At 39.9% G+C, this 25,744-nt stretch overlaps 1 protein-coding gene across 2 annotated transcripts in view; it reads right to left on the reverse strand.

Moving 5' to 3' along the window:
• snx29 (sorting nexin 29) overlaps positions 1-25,744 on the reverse strand; it is a 504,385-nt gene that overhangs the window by 438,869 nt on the left and 39,772 nt on the right. For both annotated transcript variants that reach the window (XM_078559132.1, XM_078559133.1), the window contains exons 5-7: positions 15,809-15,989; positions 12,765-12,835; positions 2,237-2,485 (exon numbers count right to left, since the gene is read on the reverse strand). In XM_078559132.1, the coding sequence (XP_078415258.1) occupies positions 2,237-2,485; positions 12,765-12,835; positions 15,809-15,989 (501 nt within the window). The remainder of the gene's footprint in view (positions 1-2,236; positions 2,486-12,764; positions 12,836-15,808; positions 15,990-25,744) is intronic.

A 25,744-nucleotide genomic window follows, 5' to 3' on the forward strand; every position in this document is an offset into this window, starting at 1 on the left:
TCTTATATACCTACATAATAGTAATTATACCTGAAAATAATTCATTGGTGTGAAAGATTTTTTAATGTCATAAGAATGTGAAAAGTGCAAATTTACACATATCTTTCTTTGTTTCTTTAAATCACAGGCAGCAATACCTGATGGGATAAAATATTATTAATAAAATTGTAGCAAATATTTCATGCAATCATTATTCTATACTATATTAAAATACTTTTTAAACCATTCACGGGATGTGGGCATTGCTGGCAAATGCCAGCATTTATTGCCCATCCCTAATTTCCCTTAACTGAGCGATTTGCTGGACCATTTTAGTGGGTAATTAAAATTCAACCACACTGCTGTAGGTTTGGTGTTACATATAGGCCAGACCAGTAAGAACAGCAAATTCCCTTCTCTAATATGGTATTAGTGAAACAGATGGGTACTTATGACAATCGGGTAGTTTCATGGACACCATTAGTGATATTTGTTTTTTTATCCCTGCTGTGGTGAGATTTGAACTCAACTTCGTACCAATAGTCCAGGCTTTTACATTACCAGTCCTGTAACAGAACCACCAATCTACCATTCCCATTAGTTCCTATTTAAATATTCATATCCACAACAATATCAGTCCCTAAAGATACTTGAAACCTGAGCAGTATTAGACTACTATCCTAGAAGTGTTATTCTTCATTCCACTATCTGATAAGAGAATGCAATGCCAGGGCACAGAGCCATTGTTACTGCTTTTTTATATTATGCAGTCACTTTAGCCTTACTCACTCTTACCAAATTTGAGACCTCATCTTGGCCATTTACTTTAGTTCTTTGGCCAAAGCGTCCTGCACTGAAACACCAAAAATATGGGTGGAGCCATAGAACATACACACAAAATAAGCAACTCCATGCAATTTCAAGAAGGAAGTAACACTAGGGATAGGTTTAAATATGGAGAGAGCTTTTTATTGCAGAGAATAAATTTCTTCTAACGAATAAAAGTCATTCTACAGTTTCATTGCTTTGGTTGGATTGAATACAAGAGGAAGGCCGTTAAGTACTTATTTTATTCATTCTGTTATGACGTGGCAGATGATGTGTGCCAGACAGACCAAATCCACAAGGGAAACTTGGTCACGCTACCACAACAGTTTTGCAATTAGTATTTATTACAAGAATGTGTGTGCATTGGAAGTAATGAGTCCACCGAGGCATTTAGAGAATTTAAAAATATTAAAACATTTATTAACAAAATAAAAGATTTCAAACACATACATTAGACTACAATTACATAATAACTACTGTAACAAATCCTTAAATTCCGAATTGACCTGACTCCCAGTTACACCCCCTTTAAATCTAAAATCTATTTTGGACTGTTGCCTTAAAATAGAATCAGAAAGTTAACACAATACCCACTTGGGAGTGGAATTCCAAATGGCTTTTCCCCAACTTCAGTTTTGTTACTTAGCAGACTTATAGCTGGAGGCTTCTTAAAGGCTGTTTCACACACTCCTGTGTGAACATGGCCTTCTCTCACATAGCCCTTCATTTTTCTTTATATATGTTTCTCCCTCCTTAATATGTAAATTCTATTGTTCCATATGTCTTTAAAACTGTATCTTCCTCATAATATAAAAACTTTCATGTTTTCAATATGGTCAGTAACCTTTGGGAAAAATAAACACACTCCTTAGCCCTGTTTATCAGGCTAGTAGTAAACAGACCAACATCTCTTTGAAATCCAACAATCCCTTCATTTATCCAAAAATGTAAATTCCCTTCACACCAGCATCCATGTTTATTCATTAGCATGTCAAGCACATTTCTATGCCTAGCTTGATGATTTCAAGCTTGCAGTCTACTCCACTCCAAATGTAATTAAAATCACACAGACATACCCAACTACAATCACAAACCCATAAACCTACTTCACAATAAACTAGAAAAATATGAAAATTTTATACTTTCGTCACAATTCATGGGGTTTGGACATCACTGGCTAGGCCAGCATTTATTGCCCATCCCTAATTGCCCTCAAGAAGCTCACCACCACCTTCTCAAGGGTAATTAGGGATGGGCAATAAATGCTGACCTAGGCAGTGATGCCTACATCCCATGAATGAAAAGTACTTAGCTTAACAGTCTTCCTCTTGCATTCATCCAATCAAAGAAATGAAATTCAAAAGTCAGAACTCTTGAACCTCAAAAGAGGAGGCTGACAGCAACGGGTTTAATATCTAAAACAACTTACCGTGATTTACGGTTTTAGACAGAACTGGCAGTCGGTCAGATTCAGGCTCAGGCCGCATGAAACTTGGCACTGCAGAAACTGTTGTGATTTCTTTCAGGAGTGTGCTGACCCCCTGTGTGGATTCCTTTAACAGGGATGTGACATTTTGTGTTGACTCCTTTAACAGGTTTGCAACCGCAGATACAGGCTTGTTCGGTCCATTTAAATCCTCATTGTCAATGTTGATTGCAAAGAGGATAGAGTTTAACCCTTGAAACAAAATTTACAGATTAATTTACAAAAATAATTTTCTACTGGATTTATTTAATTCCTTTTAACCAAAACAATACTTCTGGTACAAAGCTACTTGTAACTTCCAGGTTAAGGCATAATTGTGTTAGATACAATCACTGAGCTGAAGTTTTGGGAAGTAAAATATTTGTTAACTGTTCAGCTAATGAAGCACTGTACATAGTGACCAGCACCTCTGTCCCTTTTAGAAACAGTGGGGTGTTTAACATATCCTAATAATATCCTTTGAGAACAAATGATTTGTTCTCTGTCACTATGCAAGAGACCTCCTGACCTCAAGTAACTCTAAATTTCCTGGAAATGGAAATAACAGCAGCAAATCTAAGGTGACATGACCAGGCTGACTTACATCACCTGAAAATAAGTAATCTGCTCTGAATGGGAATGCATCTTGAAAACGGTGTCAGCTTTCACACAACAAATTAGTGCCTAAAAGACTAAACAGAACTGAAATACATTTCTGAAATATTAAGTAAAAAATTCAGCATCTTCTTCTGCACTTGCTGTAACTAAGAAAAAAGTGCCTGATATCAGAATGAAATTATTTTCCATGGAAGCATATATCAATGCACAATTACTTGAAGCATTTCTATTCTCTAGTACAATGCGGTTTAGAAAAAACATACAGAATCTAAACAAAAAAATAGAAACAGCTCAATGTACAAATCTTGCACGAGGGAATGAGCATAATGGATTTTAAAATTAGTTCCAAACTATAATTTAAATATAATTTTAAGAACAAATAAAATATCTATTCTTTTTACAACTTAGCAAGCAATTTCATAAGAGAGTAAGAAATAGCAGCAGGAGATGGCAAATGGACCCTCAAGCCTGCTCTGCCATTTAGTGAGATTATGGCTGATCTTCAAACTCAACCGCCATTTCCCGCCTGATCCATATAATCCTCGATTCCCTTAAGAGTCCAAAAATCTATTGATCTCTTGAATGTACTCCATGACTGAGCAATTACAGCCCTCTAAGATAGGGGATTCCAAAGATTCACAGCCCAACTAATGACATCAAGGGATATGGAGATAGTGGGGGAAAATGGTGTAGAGGTAGATTATCAATTGTGAACTGTTTGAATGGCGGAGCATACTCAATGGGCTGAATGGCCTATTCCTGCTCATATTTTCTATGTTCCTCTGAGTGAAGAAATGTCCCATCACCTTAGTCCAAAATGGTCTTCCCCTTACCCTGAGGCTAAGTTCCCACGAAGGTTGTTGCAGAAGTTAAGGGCTCATGGAATTGAGGATAATATATTAGCATGGATAGAAGGTTGTTTAAATGACAGAAAAAAAAAATAAACAGGTCATTTTCAGGTTGACAGGCTATTACTACTAAGGTATCGCCAGGATCAGTGCTGAGGCTTTGGCTGTTGACAATCTATGTTAATAACTTGCCCTCAGTTCTGGACTCTCCAGCCAAGGAAAACAGCCTCTCAAGCACCTACCTTGTCAAGCCCTCTCAATCTTATACGTTTCAATGAGATCAACTTTCATTCCTCTATGCTCCAGACAAACTCGGCCCATTCTACTCAAACTATCCTCACAGGAGAAAATTCGCATCCAAGGAACCAATCTAGTGAACCTTTATTGCACCCCCTCAAAGAAAAGTATATCTTTCCTTAGATATGGAGGCCAAAACTGCTCACAGTGCTCAAAGTGTGGTCTCACCAAAGCTCTGTACAATTGCAGCAAGACTTCCTTATTCTTCGACTCCAAACCTCTCTTGCAATAAAGGCCAACTTAACATTTGCTTTCCTAATTGCCTGCAAATTAACTTTGTGTTCCTTGTGCAAGAACACTTGAATCCCACTAAACACTAACTTTGAATAGTTTTTCACCATTTAAATAGGAATTTTTTTTATTATTGCTATCAAAGTGAAAAACCTTATTTCCCCACATCATACTCCTTCTATGACCTTCTTGCCCACTCACTTATCTTATATCTCTTTGCAGGCTCTGTATCCTCTTGACAGCTTATAGTCCCACCTTACTTTGTGTGATCAGAAAACTTATATAAACTTATAAAACTTATAAAACCTTATACTCAGTGCCTTCATCTAAGTTATTAGCAGATTGTCAACAGCCAAAGCCCCAGCACCGAGCCTGGCGATACATTAGTAATAACAGCCTGCCAACCTGAAAATGACCTGTTTATTCCCACTTTTTTTTCTATCATTTAACCAATCTTCTATCCATGCTAATATATTATCCTCAATCCTATGAGCCATTATCCTCTGCAACAATCTTCATGGGAACATGCCAAATGCATTTTGAAAATCCAAATGTACTACAGCTACTAGTTCACCTACTGTCTACCCTATTAGTTACAACCTCAAAATACTCCAATAGGTGCATGAAATATTTCCCCTTCATGAAACCATGTTGAATCTGCCTAATCATATTGTGAGCATTGCTGAAAAAAGACACTGTCACAGCTTTCCGCGTCTTGCACTCATCAGGACAATCTCAAGAGTAGCAATGTCGGGGGAGCGACAAGAGAGACTTTAACCAATCCCCCTTGACATTCAATGGCATTACCATCGTTGAATGCCTCACCATCAATATCCTGGGGGGGGTTACCATTGAAACTGAACTGGACCATCCATGTAACAGCAGGTCAGAGACTAGATACTGAAGCAAGTAACTAACCACCTGACTCACCAAAATCTGCGTGCCATCTACAAGGCACAGGTCAGGAGTGCGATGGAATACTAGCTGCTTTCCTGGATAAATGCAGCTCCAACAACACTCAAGAAGCTCGGCACCATCCAGAACAAAACAGCCCACTTGATCGACACCCCACCTATCACCTTAAACATTCGATCCCTCCACCACCAATGCACAAAAGCAGCACTATATGCCATCTACAAGATGTACTGCCGTGACTCGCCAAGAATTCTTCGACAAAACCTTCCAAAGCCTCAACCTCTACCATCTAGAAGGGCAAGGGCAGCAGGCGCATGCAACACCACCACCTGCAAGAGCTTCTTCAAGCCACAACAATCCTGACTTGGAAATATATCGCTGTTCCTTCACTGTCACTGGATCAAAATCTTCAAATTCCCTCCCTAACAGCACTGTGGGTGTACGTGCACCAGATGGATTGCAGCGGTTCAGTAAAGAGGCTTACCATCACCTTCTCAAGAGCAATTAGGAATGGGCAACAAATAACAGGCTTTGCCAACAATGCCCACATCCCATGAAAGAATAAAAGAAACTTCTTATTCTTAAAGAAAGATACGAGCATCAGTCTCTAACATAAGTTGCAACAGAAAGCAGGCTGGTTTTGCCTAAAACCAGGGTTCCCAAATTGTGACATGCATATATCTCTAGAAGGTACACAGGAAAAATTGTCTATTTGTAGATTTTATGAATTACTTCATTTGTTTATGGCATTTTTATGATGGGTTATTTAGATGAAGCCTTAAAACTCTGCTGGAATTTGTTATTTGCAGTGCTTAATTTATTTTAAGATGCCCCAATGAAAATAAAAATACACAGAGACATTGACACACAGACCTCTCACCGTACACAGTAAATAGCACAGTTTCAGTTGCCTACCAACTGTTGAGTCTAACTGATATCAGAACTAAGTCAGGTTTTTATTCACTCCTCTACGTCGTACTACATCTGCTGGGATGTAACAATGAAAAGTGAACAGATGGTTAAAGACAGGCAGTGTTAAGAACACAGTGATGAGAAGTAATGAAATTTGTCTTTCCAGTACCAGTGCACTTGCTGAAATCACTGGTGAGACAATGACTATTGACTCAATATACAAATTTCACCTTGTGAAACAAAACACTGACACCAGATGCAAAACAGGATCTAAATCAAAGGGATGTAAATATGACAAAAATACACTAAAATGGGATTTACTTGGACTGAACTAGCTGAATAGTATGTATTACGCAGTGAAGTCCTGTCAAATAACAGCTGAAAACTATTTCTTGTACGCAGACACTTGGAAACAAAACATGAACAGCACAAGGATAAATCACCAGATTTTTGACATGGGCACAGCTAATGGTGAATAAGACAATTTTACACTGTGCTGCTGCTGCTGACAATATTCAGGTCCTTGGAGCCTTTTACTTAGTGAGTTACAGAGTTGCAAAGTTCAGGGAACCTCACACCACAGCAGAGGAACTAATACTACCTGTGGCTGTAGACACAGTAAGCACTATGCTTGGAGAGAAGACCCAAAAATTAATGCCATTATCAAACAACACAATATCACATCAAATTAATGGCATGGCCAATGATATCTTAACTCACTTAATGAACCGTATCATTAGCAGCTAGTACTTTGTTCCGCAGACAGATTAATCCACAGGCATGACAGGCTTAGCTCACCTTCTGGTGTATGTGAGGTGCATTTTTAAAAGGCACAATACAGGAGGATGCTTTGTTTTGCCAGGTGTTGCCTACCAGAACAATGGCTATTTGGGCCAAAATCTCAACCAACTTTTATTGGAGCTCAATCTTGGGTCTGTTGTTAGTTGAAATGTCCAAGAGATTCTCTTGTTCTTTAATTCACAATTTATGTGGCATTAATACTGCAGAAAAATTTGTGAAAGGGTACAATTTAACACTTCATTAATCAACATGATATTGTTTGGTCACAGTGTTTGGGCATCTCCTCTGATCGAGCAAAGTCAATGATTATTTGTCACAGTGAGTAGTGGCGGGTATCGGAACAGTTGGTCCCAAAGCGATGTTGGTACATTAAAGTATATATAGGGAAGCACTCGCTTCCAAAAGCAAATCTACCAACTTGAAGGAAGTCCTGGACAATGCTGTGAAGATGGTAAGCTTTATAAAAGCTCAATCCTTGAATTCCAGAATATTTCCCGCTCCATGTAATGAGATGGGAAGCGAGCACATCAATCTATTGCTCCATGTGGAGATTTGATGGTAGTCACATGGGAAGGTCCAGGCACATCTTTTTGAACTTCAATCAGAGGTCAAGTTATTCTTTACAGACCACGCATTTCCACTTTCTTATTGTCTGCATGACACAAGCTGGGTTTATTGTCAGATACAGTCTGTCACTGAATGAGCTAATTCAAGGGTTTTAAAGGGCTAAGTGCAATATTGTTAATGCCCAAGACAAAACTGAGTCAATGGCAAAATAGATGGGAATCTGGTGAGATATGCTCATCTTCAGCAATGGGCCCCAAATACGATATTATGGCTTTCTAACGTTCAAGGAGGGTATTCATAAGGTACAGTTTAGAAGATAGATCTATCATAGCTGTTGATTATCGCTTGCTGGGGTGCTGGTAGATGTCAACTTTAACTTAAACATAGTCCTTTAGGAAGGTGCATTGATAAAAGTCTTTTTTAAAGCAAAATTTCCTTCAAGTTGGTGGAGGACATGTACCCTGTACTATCTGGGATATAAATTTCACATTTTCAATGCTCAAACTCCCTTCAAAAATGTTAGCTCCAACACTGCAAAGTCTGAACTGCAGATTCTAGATGTTCCCAAGTTTTTTTTTAAATCTCACCTCTCTCCCCCACCCATCTCTCTTGAAGCCTTCTCTAAGAGCATTAGCAACCTTCTACTACCATGAAAGACCATCACAGCCAAGCTCCTTCATTACTCAATGTCTACAGACATGAACTTTTTAGTAGGAGTGAATGGAAAACAAAATAGAAATGATAACATAGCTGACTTATTCCTCCACCCTAGCCCAAAGATACTAAGGCCAACTGTATTACTACACCAGTGCAAACGGTAGGATTACATTAATTCAACTTTCTCTCATGATATGAGTCAAGTAATCACACGTCTCAGAACCCAGAGATGCTGGTGTGATGCAGCTTGAACAAAAACTTTAATAGGGATTTTGCTCATTCTATCAAGGCCAAATATTCCAGCGCCAACATGACAGGGTAACTCTAAGAGACCTATGGGGAAAAGTTAAAGTGTATTTGACAAGAATCGATGTTATGCCCTCAAAGAGGGTAGGTGACCAATAAATTACACACTGATATTTGCAAGTGCTTAAATCTATACCTAATCTGAAAGATGCCTGAACTGGCACTTGGAAAAAAACACTACACTTTGAGAAATACCTTTTATGTTGAGTAAATGCAAAGCATTAATGGGCAAGCAACGTGTAAAATCTTTAATGTGATTGCCCATTACTGCTTTGCATTTATTTTTATAATAATAGGCAGAGGATATAAAAGAACAATTAATTTTTAAAGCAAGGATTTTATTGGTCAAATGTTATAACACTTAATACAATTTACAGTCCAACAGTTCAGTGTCACAAAAGACCTTTCCACAGAGCAAAGATACATCCAAGTCCCAAATGCACATTTCTGCTCACAGAAGTTATAACCGGAAAGTTGGTAAAAAGTCAATAATTCTGTTGAGACAAATAAGTAAGTTGGAGATCTACATAAAATCTCAACACCATGAAACAAATGCATATGTGAACACTCCAATGAACATACAAAATAGGAGGAAAAGGTGGCCATTCGGCCCGTCGAGCCTGCTCCACCATTCAATAAGATCATGGCTGATCTGTTTGTGTAATAATTCCACATTTCCATCTACCCCTGACAACCTATGATTCCATTGCCTAACAAGAATCTATCTACCTCTGTCTTAAAGATGTTCAATGACCCCGCCCCCACCACCTTCTCAGGCAGAGTGTTCCAAAGTCGCACAACCCTCAGAAAAAATTTCTCATGTCTGTCCTAAATGGGCACCCCCTAATTTTAAAACAGTGCACCCCCCCCTCCCCCCACCCCCCCCCCCCCAGTTCTGGACTCACCCACAAGAGGAGATAGCATTTCCACTTCTGCCTTGTCAAGACTGTTCAGGAATTTATATACTTCAATCAAGTCACCCCTCACTCTTCTAAATTCCAGTAGAAACAAGCCCAGTCTGTCCAACCTATTTCCATAAGACAATCCACTCATTCCAGGTATCAATCTAGTAAACCTCCTCTGAACCGCCTCTAATGCTAATGTCCTTCATTAAAAAGGAAACCAAAACTGCACACAGTATTCAAGGTGTGGTCTCACCAATGTCCTGTATGACTGAGGCATAACATCCTTACTTCAGTGTTCAATTCCTCTTGTATTAAAGAATAGCATTCCATTAGCCTTCTTAATTACTTGTTGTACCTGCATACTAACTTTTTGTGACTCATGTCCCAGAACACCTAGATACCTCTACACCTCAGAATTATGCAGTCGTTCTCCATTTAAGTAATACTCCACCTTTTTATTCTTCCAGCCAAAGTGAACAACTTCACGTTTTCACACATTGTACTCCATCTGCCAGATCATTGCCCACTCACAACCTATCTATATTCATCTGCAACCTCCTTATGTCTTCTCCATAACATACTTTCCTACCTACCCTTGCACCGTCTGCAAACTTAGCTACCATGCCTTCACTACCCTCATCTAAGTCATTGATATAAATTGTAAAAAAGTTGAAGCCCCAGCACAGACCCCTGCGGGACACTGTTCGTTACATCCTGCCAAACAGAAAATGACCCATTTTTGCATACTCTCCGTTTTCTCCCAGCCAGCCAATCTTCTATCCATGCTAATATGTTGCCCCCTACACCATGAGCTTTTATTTTCCGCGGTAAGCTTCGATGTTACACTTTATCAAATGCCTTATGGAAATCCAAGTACAGTACATCTACAGGCTCCCCTTTATCCATGACACAAGTTACTCATGATTTCCCTTTCACAAAACCATGCTGACTCTTCCCGATGACCATAAGTGCCCAGCTATAACCTCCTTAATGGTCGATTCTAGCACCTTCCCCCATGACAGACGTCAGACTAACTGGCTTATAGCTTCCTGTTTTCTGCCTCCCTCCCTTCTTGAATAGAGAGGTTATATTTGCTACTTTCCAGTCTTATGGAACCTTTCCAGAATCTAGCAAATTTTGGAAAATTAACACCAATGCGTCTATGACCTCATTAGCCACCTCTTTTAAGACCCAAGGATGAAGTCCATCCGGACCCGGAGACTTGTCAGTCCGCAGCTCCATCAGTTTGCTCAGTGAGGCTTCCCTAGTGATTGTAATTTCACCAAGTTCCCCTCTCCCTTCCACATCTTGATTTACTTCCAATACTGGAATGGTTTTTGTATCTTCTGTCGTGAATACAGAAGCAAAATATTTGTTCATTTCATTTGCCACTTCCTTATTATTTGCTATTAACTCCCCATTCTCACTCTGTAGAGGACTCATACTCGCTCTATTTTACATTTCTAGCTAGCTTCCTGTCATTTCTTTCTCCTGATTAACCTTTTAGTCATTCTCTGCCGTACTTTAATATTCTGACCAATCGCCTGACCTACCATTCATCTTTGCGCAGTTATATGCTTTTTCCTTAAGTTTGATGCTTTCCTTAATTTCTTTAGTTAACCAAGGATGGTGGGTCCTCTGCTTAGAATATTTATTTATAGAAGGAATATTCTTATTCTGAATATTCTGAAATATCCCTTTAAATGTCTCCCACTGCTCCTCTATTGATCTACCCCCTAGCCTAGTATCCCAATTCACTTCAGCTAGCTCAGGTCTCACACCCACATAGTTGCCTTTATTCAAGTTTAAAATGCTCGTCCTATACCCACTCTTTTCTCCTTCAAACTGCCTGTAAAATTGAATCATATTGTGGTCGCTGCTACCTAGGGGTGCTTTTACTCTGAGGTCATTAATTAATCCTGTCACGTTACACAATACCAATTCAAATATAACCTGCTCTCTGGTTGGTTCCAGAACGTGCTGCTCTAAGAAACTCTCTCGAAAACATTCTGTGAACTCCTCATCCAGGCTACTACTGCCAATCTGATGTTTCCAGTTTATATGTAGATTAAAATCACCCATGATTATTACTGTCCCTTTATAACAACCCAATATTTTTTCTTGTATACTTTGTCTTACATTGTGGTTACTGGTAGGGGTCCTGTACACCACTCCCACCAGTGACTTCTTTCCCCTACTATTCTCCATCTCCACCCAAACCGATTCTACATCCTGATCTCCTGAACCAAGGTCATCTCAACTATTGCACAAATGCTATCTTTGATTAACATTGCTAACCCTCTACCTTCAACTAGCTTCCTATTCTTCTTGAATGTCATGTACCCCTCAATATTCAGGATCCAATCCTTCTCATCCTGCAGCTCCGTCTCTGTAATGGCGATCAGGTCATATTTATTTACTTCAATGTGTGCTATCAATTTATTTACTTTGTTATGAATGCTACACGCATTCAGATACAGAGCCTTTAGTTTTGCCTTTTTGTTATCTTTGTAAAATCTAGTCTTGACTGTTGGTACATTCTTAGATTTTTTTCTCTCTGTCCCTTCCTGCTATTCTCTGATCCTCATTTTCCATGTTACTATTTTGCTCTCCTGCTTTGACTCTATCCAATGATTTGCAACATCTACCAAAGCTTGATCCCTCACTCCCACTAGTTTAGTTTAAATTCCCTCGTTATGCGGCTCGTGAGAACAATGGTCCCTGCACGGTTCAGGTATAGGCCGTCCCACTGGTATGGCCCCGACTTTCCCCAGTACTGATGCCAGTGCCCCATGAACCGGAACCCACTTCTCCCCCACCAGTCTTGAGCCACCCATTCATCCCTCGACTCTTATTTGTCCTATGCCAATTTGCACGTGACTCAGGTAATAATCCAGAGATTATTACCTAGGAGGTTCTGCTTCTTAGTTTGATGTCTGGTTCCTCATACTGACTATGCAGAACCTCTTTCCTAGTTCTACCCATGTCATTGGTACCCACATGGACCCTCTCCCTCCAAGTTCCTCTCCAGCCCCGAGCTGTCCTCAGCCCTGGCACTAGGCAGGCAACACAGCCATCTGGACTCTCACTCTTTGCTGCAGAGAACAGTGTCAAGCCCCTCATTACCACTATATTCCTACTTGCTCCCCCCCCCGACCTGGGAGTTTGTGTGGGCGGGGGAGAGCATTTAAAGCTCATTGTATCGCAAACAAGTTTTTTTATACAACCATTCTTCAGCTACCAACACAGCCTGCTAACATTTGCATATAAATCACAGAACAATTAACAGGTTGTTTATCCTTCCATAATCTGCACTAAAGACCACGTATACTACCTGCAAAACAATTTTAATTTTATGTGTGAATATCATTGATGCGAAAATATTTTAGTCATGGCCACTAGAAATGAAAACTGTTAACTGATAGCATATCTTACCTGCTGCCATCGTAGGAAGCATGCTTGCACGCTCTTCCTCTCTCATAAAGGACCAGTCTTCATAGAAGACACTAATAATTACGATTGAAAAAAAAATCATTTCTATATTCATAAAACACAAGTCAGAACAAAGTTGTACCTTAAGAACAACTAGTTTGTTTTCAGTACGAAGAAGTATTAATCTGAAGTGGATTCTGACTACCTCAACTGTCCATCAGTCAGGACAAGTTACTCCGGATAAGCAAGACAAAAATGTTCATCTGCTTTAGCTAAGATTACATTTTAGACATCTAATCATTGTCAGTAAAATGCAGCATTTTAAGGGAAACTGCTTTGACATAGCTAAAAATTATAGATATACAAGATAATGAATGCCCTGGGAAACAAATAGTTAAGCAATATCGAAAATATATATTCAAAACTAATCCCCAATACCAGAGTACGATAGCATCCAAATAGCTTAACAGAAATGCATTACTGACAGCACTGCAACATTCTCCATTTGTATTATTAGGAACAGATCAGACTTTTACGGTTTCCCACGTACAGGTTTCAATTTTAGCCTGCTTGGCTAAGGAGCACAAACTGGAGTTGCATTTCCCAACAAGTGAAGAGCAATTGGGGGGGTTGAAAAAAGTAGCACCAGCTCCAACACCTGAGCTCCAATGTATTTTTAAGAAAATAATTTGCAGAGGCCTGGAACCATCCATCTACACCCTTAAACCAGTAAACTATTCTTTTTAAATAATTCTGTTTGTTTCATCATGCAACTTCAAATGGGAGCACAGATACAATATACTAATGTGCATGATATCAAATTTCATACAGACTAATTGAATTTGCAAGGTGTTGAGAAGGGGCATTCACAACCAAGTGCACTAAGCAGATCAAATAGAGTCAGGCAGCAGGGAATAATTAACCTCAGGCAGGAGAGGACAAAGGGGAAAAGAGATGGAGAAGAAGGAACAGGAGGAAGAGAGGGTGGAGAAGGAGGAAGAGTGGGGGCAAGAGGGGGAAAAGGAGATACAAGGAAGAACGGGAAGAGGAGGAGGAAGGAGCAGAGGGAAGAGGAGGAGGGAGGAAAAGAACGAGAGGAAGAAAACAGCAACGAAAAGAATTTCTATAGCACAGATATAGAGAAACAGGAAATAGAGGTAGAGAAACTATCTCAACAGGGAGAAAGGAAAATTGGAGCTATGGGGAGGTCAGATTAGTTACCCTTACCTCTTGCTATGTGAGAATATTATCTCTATAGGCAAGCGCATGCAACTCTGGCCCAACTTGCATTTTTAATATTTAAACATTTGATCTCCTGTGACACTGCACACAGGAAATAAAAACCAAGTGTTGCTTTCAGGTGAAGCAGGGTTCAAGGACTAGGAATAATTGGGTCAGGGTGGAAAGCGGGGAATTCAATATTTTATACATAGAAATTATGCACCATCAAAAATACTTAAAGGTAAAAATTGATACAGCAGACAGCTGTGCCCAGCAACACAGTGAGGAACTGCAAATGTACACCCAAGTGGATGAGTGGAAGGCAAATGCATAGAAGGATCAGGATGCCAATTTACTTATTAATTAAAAAGGAGAGGGTGCATAAGGGGGTTGAAAGAGCCTACAAAAGGGAGAAAAAAAATTTTTTTAAATCTAAAATGTAATAAAAAGTTGAAGCAGGTAGGATCCAAAACCAAACATTACATGCAGGTAAAACAAGATAGTGGCAGGTGGTTCTTTACATTTTAAGAGACACCAAAGACGTCCAGACTAGACACAAAGCCACCTGTGGCTAGATTGTAAACTTGTCACGATATAATTACGCAATGTCATTTTTCATTGCAAATGCGGGCACAATAATTTACAAAGGAGACAACTGACATAAGTAGTGTGACAAATACATGACAGCATAAGTGGTGTATACAAGAAATGCAATAATTAGGATTTTTAAAAATATATTACAGATATTGTTGGACTACTGATTTAAAAAAACTTAACCCACTGTCCAATTTTCTGGGCACCAGGTGTAGATGAATTAACTGACGTAAGGAAATAACCATTACTATCTACTAAAGCATAAAAACAACCTAAAATCACTGGACATGGTACTTCAAACAAAAAGGTATGAATAATCACGTCGGAGCAATGTTTTTAAAATAACTTGGTTGGTAAATATACAGCCAAATGAAAAGCTGAAGTTCTAGGTCTGATCCCTGGTCTCTATTAAGTTAATTGATCACAGAGAGTCAGCAGCATTGGCCTTGACAGTGGGAAGAGGGAAGGAGTAAAATTAGCTCCTGATTGCCACATCATGTCATTTGCTGGAAAGAATACTGACTAAAATATGAATTTCTAATTTTTGATTTTGTAGAGTTTTAACTAATAGGCTTTAAATGGAGGGTCCTTCAGCAATTCCAAAATGGGGAACCAGAGGCATTCCTTCTGTGAGGACCAAAGAGAGTTGATGCTTAAAAATTAATAAAGGGGTTCCTTTGAATGGGGCAGGGGAAAGAAAGATGGAGCAAGATTAAAATGTTAATATATGCAGCATCTCCAGATTAATCTATGATTTGCCACACTAGCATCGTCTGGTTAAACTACAGGAAAGGAAATTGTTATAGTCTCGAGGAACAAATGAATCAGTGTCGAGTTAATTTGTTTTGGCTGCTGTTGGTTTAGGGAGGAACGTTGGCCAGAAAAATGAGAACACTGCAATTCTTTTAAACTGTGTCATCAACCCAAGCAAACAAGGCCTCAATTTAATGTTTCAACCTAGGGAGGCTCCTCCAACAATGCAGCTCTCCCTCACTACTGCAATAAAGTATTAGCCTAGAAAATATGCTAAAATCCATGATGGAAATGAAACCGACAACCTTGTGGCTCAGTGATAGAAGTGCTAAAAACTCAGCCCACTGTACTCGTCAACCTCATTTACTGATTCATTTGAAATAAGGTCAGCCCCAATAGCCAACTGACAGTTTCGATGATATCAAAACTTCAGAGAATACACTTATGTTCTAAGCAACAACTTTTCTATCACTTGTTACCTTAGGAGGTTTCCATCACCAAGAAGCATATGCATATATCGCTCAAGCGAATGTTCATTGAGTGCAGATCGGAGCCAGGCTCTGCCCCGTCCTATATCTGTTGTGATATTCTTTAAAGAGTAGTATCGCTGTAGTTCATGTTTGTTCAGGTGTTCTTTAACATAATACCAAAACACAGGCTCTGAAAAGAAAAAACATATCTTCACTTATAATAATAATTGAGATAATGTGGAACAATGTTGAAATGACAAAGTTTAGGGGACTCTCTCTGATTGCACACAGCATTCGCAACAAGGTAGATGACTTGAAGGTGCAAATAGAGATCAACGGGTATGATTTAATTGCCTTTGCAGAGACGTGGTTACAGAGTGGCAGCACTGGGAATTGAATATTCAAGGATATTTGTCATTTAGGGAGGATAGGCAGAGGGGAAGAGGAGGTGGACTGATACTGTTCATAAGGGACGCAATCAGCACATTCATGAGAAAAGATCTTAGATCGAAGGACCAAGATGTAGAATCAGTTTGGGAGGAGCTAAGAAATAGCAAGGGGCAACAAAACATTGGTGGGAGTTGTCTACAGGCCACCAAACTGTAGTTGAATGTTGGGAATGGTATTAATCAGGAAATTAGAGCTGCATTTTACATGGATAATACAGTAATAATGGGTGACTTCAATTTATATATAGACTGCGTAAACCTAACTAGGACTAATGCTTTGGAGGATGACTTCCTGGAGCGTGTACAAGATGGGTTTCTGGAGCAGTACTTTGAGGAACCAACTCGAGATTGGGGTATTGTAGATTTAGTATGATCTAATGAGAAAGGACTAATCAATAAACTTGCTGTAAAGGAGCCTTTAGGAAATAATGTAAAACTCTATCTTATTATGGTCACGAAGTTTGGAAGTGATATAGTTCATTCTGAAACTCATGTCCTAAATCTGAACAAAGGAAATTATAATGGTATGAGGGGTAAGTTGGCTATGGTGGATTGAGAAAATACATCAAAAGATTTGACAGTAGACAGGCAATGACTAGTATTTAAAGAAGTATTACATGGTCTACAGTAAATATGCATTCCTCTTAGACACAAAAACCGAATAGGAAAGGTGAAGCCATGGATAACAAAAGAAGTTAAAGACTGCATTAGATCAATGGAAGTGGATTGTAAGGTTGCCGGCAAAAGTGGCAAGCCTGAGGATTGGGAGCAATTCAAAATCCAACAAAGTATGACCAAGAAACTGATCAAGAGAAAAGAGAATATGAGTGCAAATCATAGAGTAACAATGTATCTCTTAGTCTGCCTTTAAATACGTGAAAAGGAAAAGATTAGCAAGGACAAATGTGGGTCCATTACAAGTGGAGACAGCAGAATTTAATGGAGAATAGGAATATGGTGGAGAAATTAAATAATTTGTTTGAGTCTGTCTTCAAGGAGAAAGGTACAGAAAATCTCCCAGAAATACTAGGGAACCAAGGGACTAGTGAAAATGAGGAACTGAAAGAAATTAGTATTAATAAAGAGATAGTACTTGAAAATGTAATTGAATTAAAGTTTAATAAATCCCCTGAGCCAGATGAGCTGCATACCAGAGTATTGAAGGAGGTGGCTATAGCAATAGCAAATGCATTGGTGGTTATCTTTCAAAATTCTATAGATTCTGGAAAGGATTCTGAAGGCTGAAGAGTAGCAAATGTAATCCCACTATTTAAGAAGGGAGGAAAAGAGAAAACCAAGAACTACAGACCTGTTAGTTTGACGTCAATAGTAGGGAAAATGGTAGAATCTATTATAAAGGATGTGGTAACTAGACACTTGGAAAATAATGATATGACTGGGCATTGTCAACATGGATCTGTGAAGGGGAAATCATGTTTGACTAACCTGTTGGGAGTTTTTTTGAGGATGTTACTTGTAGCATTGATAAAGGAGAATCAGTGGATGTGGTGTATTTGGATTTTCAGAAGGCTTTTTATAAGGTGCCACACAGGAAGTTAGTGAACACATGTAGAGAACATGGGATTGGGGGTAATATACTGCTATGGATTGAGAATTGGATAACAGACAAAAAACAGAGAACAGGAATAAAAGGGTCATTCTCAGGATGGCAGGCTGTCATTATTGGGGTACTGCAAGGATCAGTGCTTGGGCCACAGCTGTTCACAATCTATATAAATGATTTGGATGCGGGGACCAAATGTTCAAAAAAGGCTGTAAAGATCTGCCCTGCATTATTGGTACAGGATTTCTTAATGCTATAATTGTCCAGTACATATGTTTAAAAATTTAGGAAGGAAGCAAATATTCTATAGATTACTCCACCTTAAGTGCTTTATTGGAGGAAAATGCTATTAACAACAGAGGGCATTATATGATGTAATGTACAATGCATTAAAATAAAAAGAGTTGCATTTTCATAAGCACCTTTTACAGCCCCAGGATATCCCAAAGCACTTCTGCACATTTATCAAAGTGCAACATTCTGAAGTGTCCTACACTCAAAATTTTTATATCTTGCACACACAACACACACAAAATTAGATCTCCCATGGCAATGCTCACCATAATCTGTGACCCAAAATGAGAATTTTGATACTTATAGTGGCTTGGATGCAGTATAAATCCAGCACAGCTGGACCATCAAGGTAACAAATTTACTGCCTCAAGGTAAAAGTTTCTTGTCGTTAGTTGATAATCAAAGTAACAGGCTCACATTTCACAAACGTAACACTTGTAAGACTATTTATCTGATGCTTTACAAATTCTTTCGATGCAAGTAATATTGTTCTTCGTTCCTGATCTCATTCCCTGTCATTCACTTCAGCAAAGATAGTGTTTAACTCTACGACTATGGTAAATTTACAGTATCTTAAGGTGCAAGTACTTAATTCATTTGTTTATTCTTTCTTGAAACTTCCGTTCTTATATGAGTTACTTAGGATGAAAATTCTCCCCTTACTTCCAAGGTGACAACACCTGACCGGATGGTCATTTGCTATGGTCTAGACTTGGCTGACTGCTTCCAGCCACAATCTCTATGTTTAGCTGAGCTCAATGTAAACATTAGTCCATTTAAGTAAATTCAAAAATTCTCCGTTAGAAACATCAATAACTTTGAATCTTACTAAACAGCTTAAACTATCTGAAAAGTTCAAGCAAAAATTAATTTTTATTTTTCATGGCAGCACTCACTTCAGTTATTTGTGTATTTTCTCCCTGTATAGTGTAATTCCAGAGGAGGATAGAAATTGAAATCCCAATATGCATTCATCACACACACACACACACACTAGATGGAATATGCATGCAGTCATCTCTAAAATTAACCAATTGCGCTGATAAATTTGGTGGTTCTTCTCAAATTTATGTTTGCAATATTACTTTAATTCTAGCAGTATACTCCCACCTCAGGGAAGAAGAAAATTAGTACAAATATTGGCTGAAAAGCCTTTTGGAGCAACTGATTGGTTCTGTGGAGTTGTTACTTAGTGAATTGTAGTTTTGAGTGCTCAGTATGCTCCCTAATTACTTATTTTTTCCATTGGTGGTTATCCACGACATGTATCTGCTTTTTATTTGTTGACATTTAGTTTATTTGATCAGTAATACAGTAATAGAGCAGTGACTCCAATTCAAAAAGTACTTCATTAGTGCTGTGAAGCACTTTAGGATGTTCTCAGTGATGAATTGCACTCTCTTAATTTAAGTTCTTCATTTCTAATTTAGCAGATAAGACCTCATTTCAGCAAATTGCTCATTTTCGCTTAGCATTTCAAGTCTAAATGCTGAAGTGAGATAGTTTCAGATGCAAAATGACAAAAACATGCCAGGTGCAAAATCTTCAATTAGAGAAATGAGTTAAACTAGAAGAGTTGATTCCAGTCACGTCATACTGTACTTTCCTCCACTTCATTTGTTGTTAATGACAGGTTGTTCAATGCTGAACAAATGGTCACCCAGCCACTACCCACCTCTTTTTATTCCTGGATTTCACTGCATTATCCTTGGAAGCATAAAAAATAAAACTAGCAGAAAACATCAGATATTTCTATCCTCACTCCAACCAAAAACATGCTTCCTGACTGATTTCAGTTCCCTTTTTGGTTTAAACTTCCTTACTCTGAACCTGCACAGTGTAAACAAACACTAAGAAAGCTAAGAATGTATTGCAAAAAAGCAATGACTTTAAAATTAAATTTGCAGAGTGGCAAATTGCACTCACTTGCAGCACTCTCAAAATGGAGGAACACAAGACAATCTCCACATCCATCAAGTGTCAAATGCTGCCAGTCCAAAGTCAAACACATCTGAGAAACGGTGATGGTGAACACTGAGAAGTCCAATGCTGACTTTCAATCACATATGCTAATTTTGCAGGAAATGCATTCCACATTGGACAGGCAAATGTATTTCAAATATATTGTTATTTAACAAACATCTACCACCTACCAGTATGAAACTTGGCTGTCTTTCTTTTTCACCAAAGCTTGGAACTCTGCATGAATTTATCAGGCAAAGCACATCTTAACACAGCTTGGAGGCTTTTGCCCGGCAATTGAAAGGGGTGCTTAGACTTCATCAGGGTGATTGCTGAGAATGTTGATACACACAAATCTGATACATCAGAACCACTGCTGCTCTCTACCCAGAATGCGGTTAGATGCTACTGACACTTTCCATGGTGAATTATTGGTTGAGCATGCTTTCTCTGCCACTGATTTTAGCAGATGGAAACCAATAGATAACCAAGGAAGCGTGCACAGTCTGCCTTTTAGTTTACCATTTTACCAAAACCACACAAATAGGCTGATGTACACATAACATGCACCAGGCAGGAATCTTAATTGAGATCATATGTTCAGCAATCATGTCTGCTACTCTTTTCTAATCAGAAATGCAATCTGCCATATTATGGATTCTCAATTAACCAAATGCCCTGGAGAAAATGGCAGAGAACTGCCTTCTTGAACCATTGCAATCCATGTAGGGTAGGTCACTCACAGTGCTATTAGGGAGGTATTCTCAGGATTTTGATCTAGTAAAGGAACAGCGATATAGATCCAAATCAGGAAGGTGTATGATTTGGAGGGTAACTTTCAGGTGGTGGTGTTCACACTGCTGTCCTGGCTCTTCCACATGGTTGAGGTCCTGGGCCTGAGACGCTGTTGAAGGAGCCTTTCTGAGTTGCTGTAAAGTATCTTGTAGATGGTATATGGTGCAGCTGTAGTGAATGTTTATTTTGGTGGATGGGGCGTCAATCAAGTGGGCCACGTTGCCTTGGAGAGTGTAGGGCTTCACGTGTGTTGTTGGTGTTGCACTCATTGAGGCAAGTGGAGAGTATTCCATCACACTCCTGACTTGTGCTTTGCAGAAGATGGACAGGCTTTGGGGAGTCAGGAAGTGTGTTACTCGCTGCAGAATTTCCAACCTCTAACTTGCTCTTGTAGCCACAGCATTTCTACTGCTGGTCCAGTTAAGTTTCTGCTGGTAACAGTAGGCCTGTTGGTGGTGGGAATTCAGCAATGATGATGCCGTTGAATGTCAAGGAGAGTTGGTTAGATTCTCTCTTGTTGGAGATGGTGATTGCCAGACATTTGTGTGGTGTGAATGTTAACTGCCACCCATTAGCCCAAGCCTGAATGTTGTCCAGGTCTTGCTGCATGTGGGCACAAACTGCTTCAGCATCTGAGGGATTGCAAATGGTACACAAGACTGTGCAATCTTCAGCAAACATGCTTCCTACTGCCCCTGTTGGAGGGAATGCCACTGATGAAGCAGCTGAAGATGCTTGGACCTAGGACACTACATTAAAGAACTCATGCAACGATGTCCTGGGGCCGAGATGATTGGCCTCCAACAACCACAACCATCTTCCTTTGCATTAGGCATAACTACAACCAGTAGAGAGCTTTCCCTCAGTTCCCAGAAATGCAATATAATATAACTACATTTTAAATTTGTTTTTGTGCTCTTCAAGATGATGGGTGCTGATTTTTTTTTTAATTATTTCATTGGATCTGAGGGTTGCTGGCAAGGTGAACATTTATTGCCCATCCCTAATTGTTCCAAATAGCCCCTTTCACTTAAATTGTGATAAATGGACACATTATTTTGAACAAACACAGGGCAGTACATAAACATTTTCAGAGAAATGTAGGTAACTGAAGGCTTTCCAGCTTGTAACATGTAAGGCACAACCGTATACACAAAAGGCCAGTAAGCAGTGAGTAACAAATCAACAGCTGTAGAGAGTCTATATATGTCTCAATTTCTCTCTGTCTCAATTTCTGATGATAGACTGTCCACCAATATCCATTACAAGCCTACCGACTCCCACAGCTACCTCGACTACAGCTCCTCACACCCCGCTTCCTGTAAAGACTCCATCCCATTCTCTCAGTTCCTTCGCCTCCGTCGCATCTGTTCTGATGACGCTACCTTCAAAAACAGCTCCTCTGACATGTCCTCCTTCTTCCTTAACCGAGGTTTTCCATCCACGGTCGTTGACAGGGCCCTCAACCGTGTCCGGCCCATATCCCGCGCATCCTCCCTCACGCCTTCTCCTCCTTCCCAGAAACATGATAGGGTCCCCCTTGTCCTCACTTATCACCCCACCAGCCTCCGCATTCAAAGGATCATCCTCCGCCATTTCCGCCAACTCCAGCATGATGCCACCACCAAACACATCTTCCCTTCACCCCCCTTGACGGCATTCCGTAGGGATCGTTCCCTCCGGGACACCCTGGTCCACTCCTCCATCACCCCCTACTCTTCAACCCCCACTTATGGCACCTCCCCATGCCCACGCAGAAGATGCAACACCTGCCCCTTCACTTCCTCTCTCCTCACCGTCCAAGGGCCCAAACACTCCTTTCAAGTGAAGCAGCATTTCACTTGCATTTCCCCTAACTTAGTCTACTGCATTCGTTGCTCCCAATGCGGTCTCCTCTACATTGGAGAGACCAAACGCAAACTGGGCGACCGTTTTGCGGAACACCTGCGGTCTGTCCGCAAGAAAGACCCAAACCTCCCTGTCGCTTGCCATTTTAACACTCCACCCTGTTCTCTTGCCCACATGTCTGTCCTTGGCTTGCTGCATTGTTCCAGTGAAGCCCAACGCAAACTGGAGGAACAGCACCTCATCTTCCGACTAGGCACTTTACAGCCTTCTGGGCTGAATATTGAATTCAACAACTTTAGATCTTAAACTCCCCCTCCCCCCATCCCCACCCCGTTTCTTTTCCCCCCCCCACCCGCCTTTTTTTTCAATAATTTATATAGATTCTTCTTTCCCCACCTATTTCCATTATTTTTAAATCTAAAACTAAAACCTTTAGTCTTTCCACCCCACCCCCACTAGAGCTGTACTTTGAATATCCTGTCTTGCATTCTTAATTAGCACTTTTCTCAGACAAAGACCACCACCTTCAACACCTCTTTGACCCTTTTGTCTCTGACATCTTTTGATTATCTGCTCACACCACACCCTCAATGTGTCTCTTCCCCCCCACCCACCTTAAACCAATTTATATTTCTCCCTTGTTGAAACTATGCTTCAGTTCTGCTGAAGGGCCATGAGGGCTCGAAACGTTGACTGATTTCTTCTCCACCGATGCTGCCAGACTTGCTGAGTTTTTCCAGGTAATTCTGTTTTTATTTTGCTATATATACATACTCACACACACGCACACACAATTAAAAAGGTGTTTTCGATCATTTGCAAACCTGGCCGCAGAGGGAATAGGGCTTTCATATGCCAATTATGCTATAGGATACGTGTGTGACATCCCAACATTTGTTACAATTATGAGGTATATAAGATAACTTGGATGAAGGAAGTGAACATACTATCGCCAAGTTTGTGGATGACACAAAAATAGGGGGGAAGCCAAGTGGCGAGGGTGACACGAGAATACAGAGGGATATAGAAAGGTTAAGTGACTGGCCAAAAACTTGGCAGATGGAATATAATGTGGGAAATATGAGGTTATGCACTTTGGCAGAAGAATAGAGGAGCTGAATATTATTTAAATGGGCAAAGACTGCAGAAGGCTGCAGCACAGAGGGATTTGGGGGTCCTCATGCATGAATAACAAAAAGCTAGCACACAAGTTCAGCAGGTAATAGGGAAGGCAAATGCAATGTTTGTCATTATTTCAAAGGGAATGGAGTATAAAAATAGGGAAGTCTTGCTAAAACTATACAAGGCATTAGTTAGACCACACCTAGAATACCGTGAACAGTTTTGGTCCCCTTATCTAAGGAAAGATATACTGGCATTGGAGGCAGCCCAGAGAACGTTCACTAGGTTGGTCCCGGGAATGGAGGGACTTTCTTATGAGGAGAGGTTGAGTCAGTTGAGCCTGCATTCATTGGAGTTTAGCAGAATAACAGGCGACCTTATTGAAACATATAAGATTCTTAGTAGGCTTGACAGGGTAGATGCTGAGAGGTTGTTTCCCCTTGTGGGAGAGTCTAGGACAAGTAGGCATAATCTCAGGGTAAGGGGCCGCCTATTTAAGACAGAGATGAGGAGGAATTTTTTCCCTCAGAGGACAGTGAGCTTGTGGAATTCTTTACTGCAGAGGGCTGTGGAGGCTGGGTCATTAAGTATATTCAAGGCTGAGATAGACAGATTTTTGATCAGTAAGGGAATCACGGGTTATGGGGAAAAGGCAGGAAAGTGGAATTGAGGGTTATCACGTCAGCCACGATCACATTGACTGGTGGAGCAGACTCAATGGGCCAAATGGCCTACTTCTGTTCCTACGTCATATGGTCTTATTATTATATTTTGAGTACCTTAAAATTTAGGACATATGAAGAGGGTTTTGCGATCTGTCCTGCAATCTGCCTATCGGTAAACCTGGGTGGTTGGATTCTTAAGAGATCAAAAGAAGGTTCAGTTTTGGTTCAGATTGTTTTACTGAAAAGGTGCAAGGTACTTACACTAGAAGACAATGCCCAGTCTCTATGTTTACCATGCATTGACTTTGAGTCTCCCAAAGTCCCAGGAAGGTGTTGTTGGCATCCAGTTGTAATTTTTTTTTTTTAATTCATTCACGGAACGTGGGCTGGCTAGGCCAGCATCTGATACCAATCCCTAATTGCCCTGGAGGTGGTGGTGGTGGTGAGCTGATTTTTTGAACTGCTGCAGTCCATGTGATGTCGGTACACCCACAGTGCTGTTAAGGAGGGAGCTGTGCTGTAGTCTGTCTGTTTACTTCCAAGATGAAAGGGAGGTGGGATCAAAGATGGCTAATTAGCATTTCTACCAGGATACAAGGTTAATGCATTTCACGTTGCCATGGGGAAGAGGGCAGAGAAAACCATTTTTGAGTGCAGGTTACAGGCTTCCCTACAAATTGATGAATATTACATACAGCAGAAGTTCTGTGTGGTCAGTGGAGAGAAAAGGTTACTTGATTTTACAAGCTACCACGGCCAGATACAGGTGGGAGTGTCAAGAGAATATAATAATTTTCATAATATTGTGATTTACTGTAAAGCTAGGTTAATAGTGGGGTTTGGATTAGTTTCTCTGTGTGTAGGTGTGCATGTGTGGGATTTAATTGAATTGAAGACAGCTAGTCTGGAGCTTTTGAGTTATGCAAAGGGAAGTTAGGTTTGAAATGCTAAATATATAAAGATGGTTGAAGTTTTAGAATGTGAGGTGTGAGGAATATTTGCATTTTTAGGTAAACTAGAGTAGTTTGAATCTAAAAGGGATGATGAGATGTTACACCTAGCCATAAGAGGCTAGGCCAAACAGTGTGTTTATTCTTCCCAAAGGTTACTATGGGTACTATGAAAGATTTATTTATGAGAAAGTTGCAACGGCATATTGGGACAATGGAATTTGCACTGAAAAGGGAGAAACATGTATAAAGGAGATGAGGTTATGTGGAAGGGGGAAGGCATTCTAAAATCTCAG

This window comes from Cetorhinus maximus, chromosome 15 (genome assembly GCF_964194155.1).
Source record: "Cetorhinus maximus chromosome 15, sCetMax3.hap1.1, whole genome shotgun sequence".
Lineage (NCBI taxonomy): Eukaryota > Metazoa > Chordata > Chondrichthyes > Lamniformes > Cetorhinidae > Cetorhinus > Cetorhinus maximus.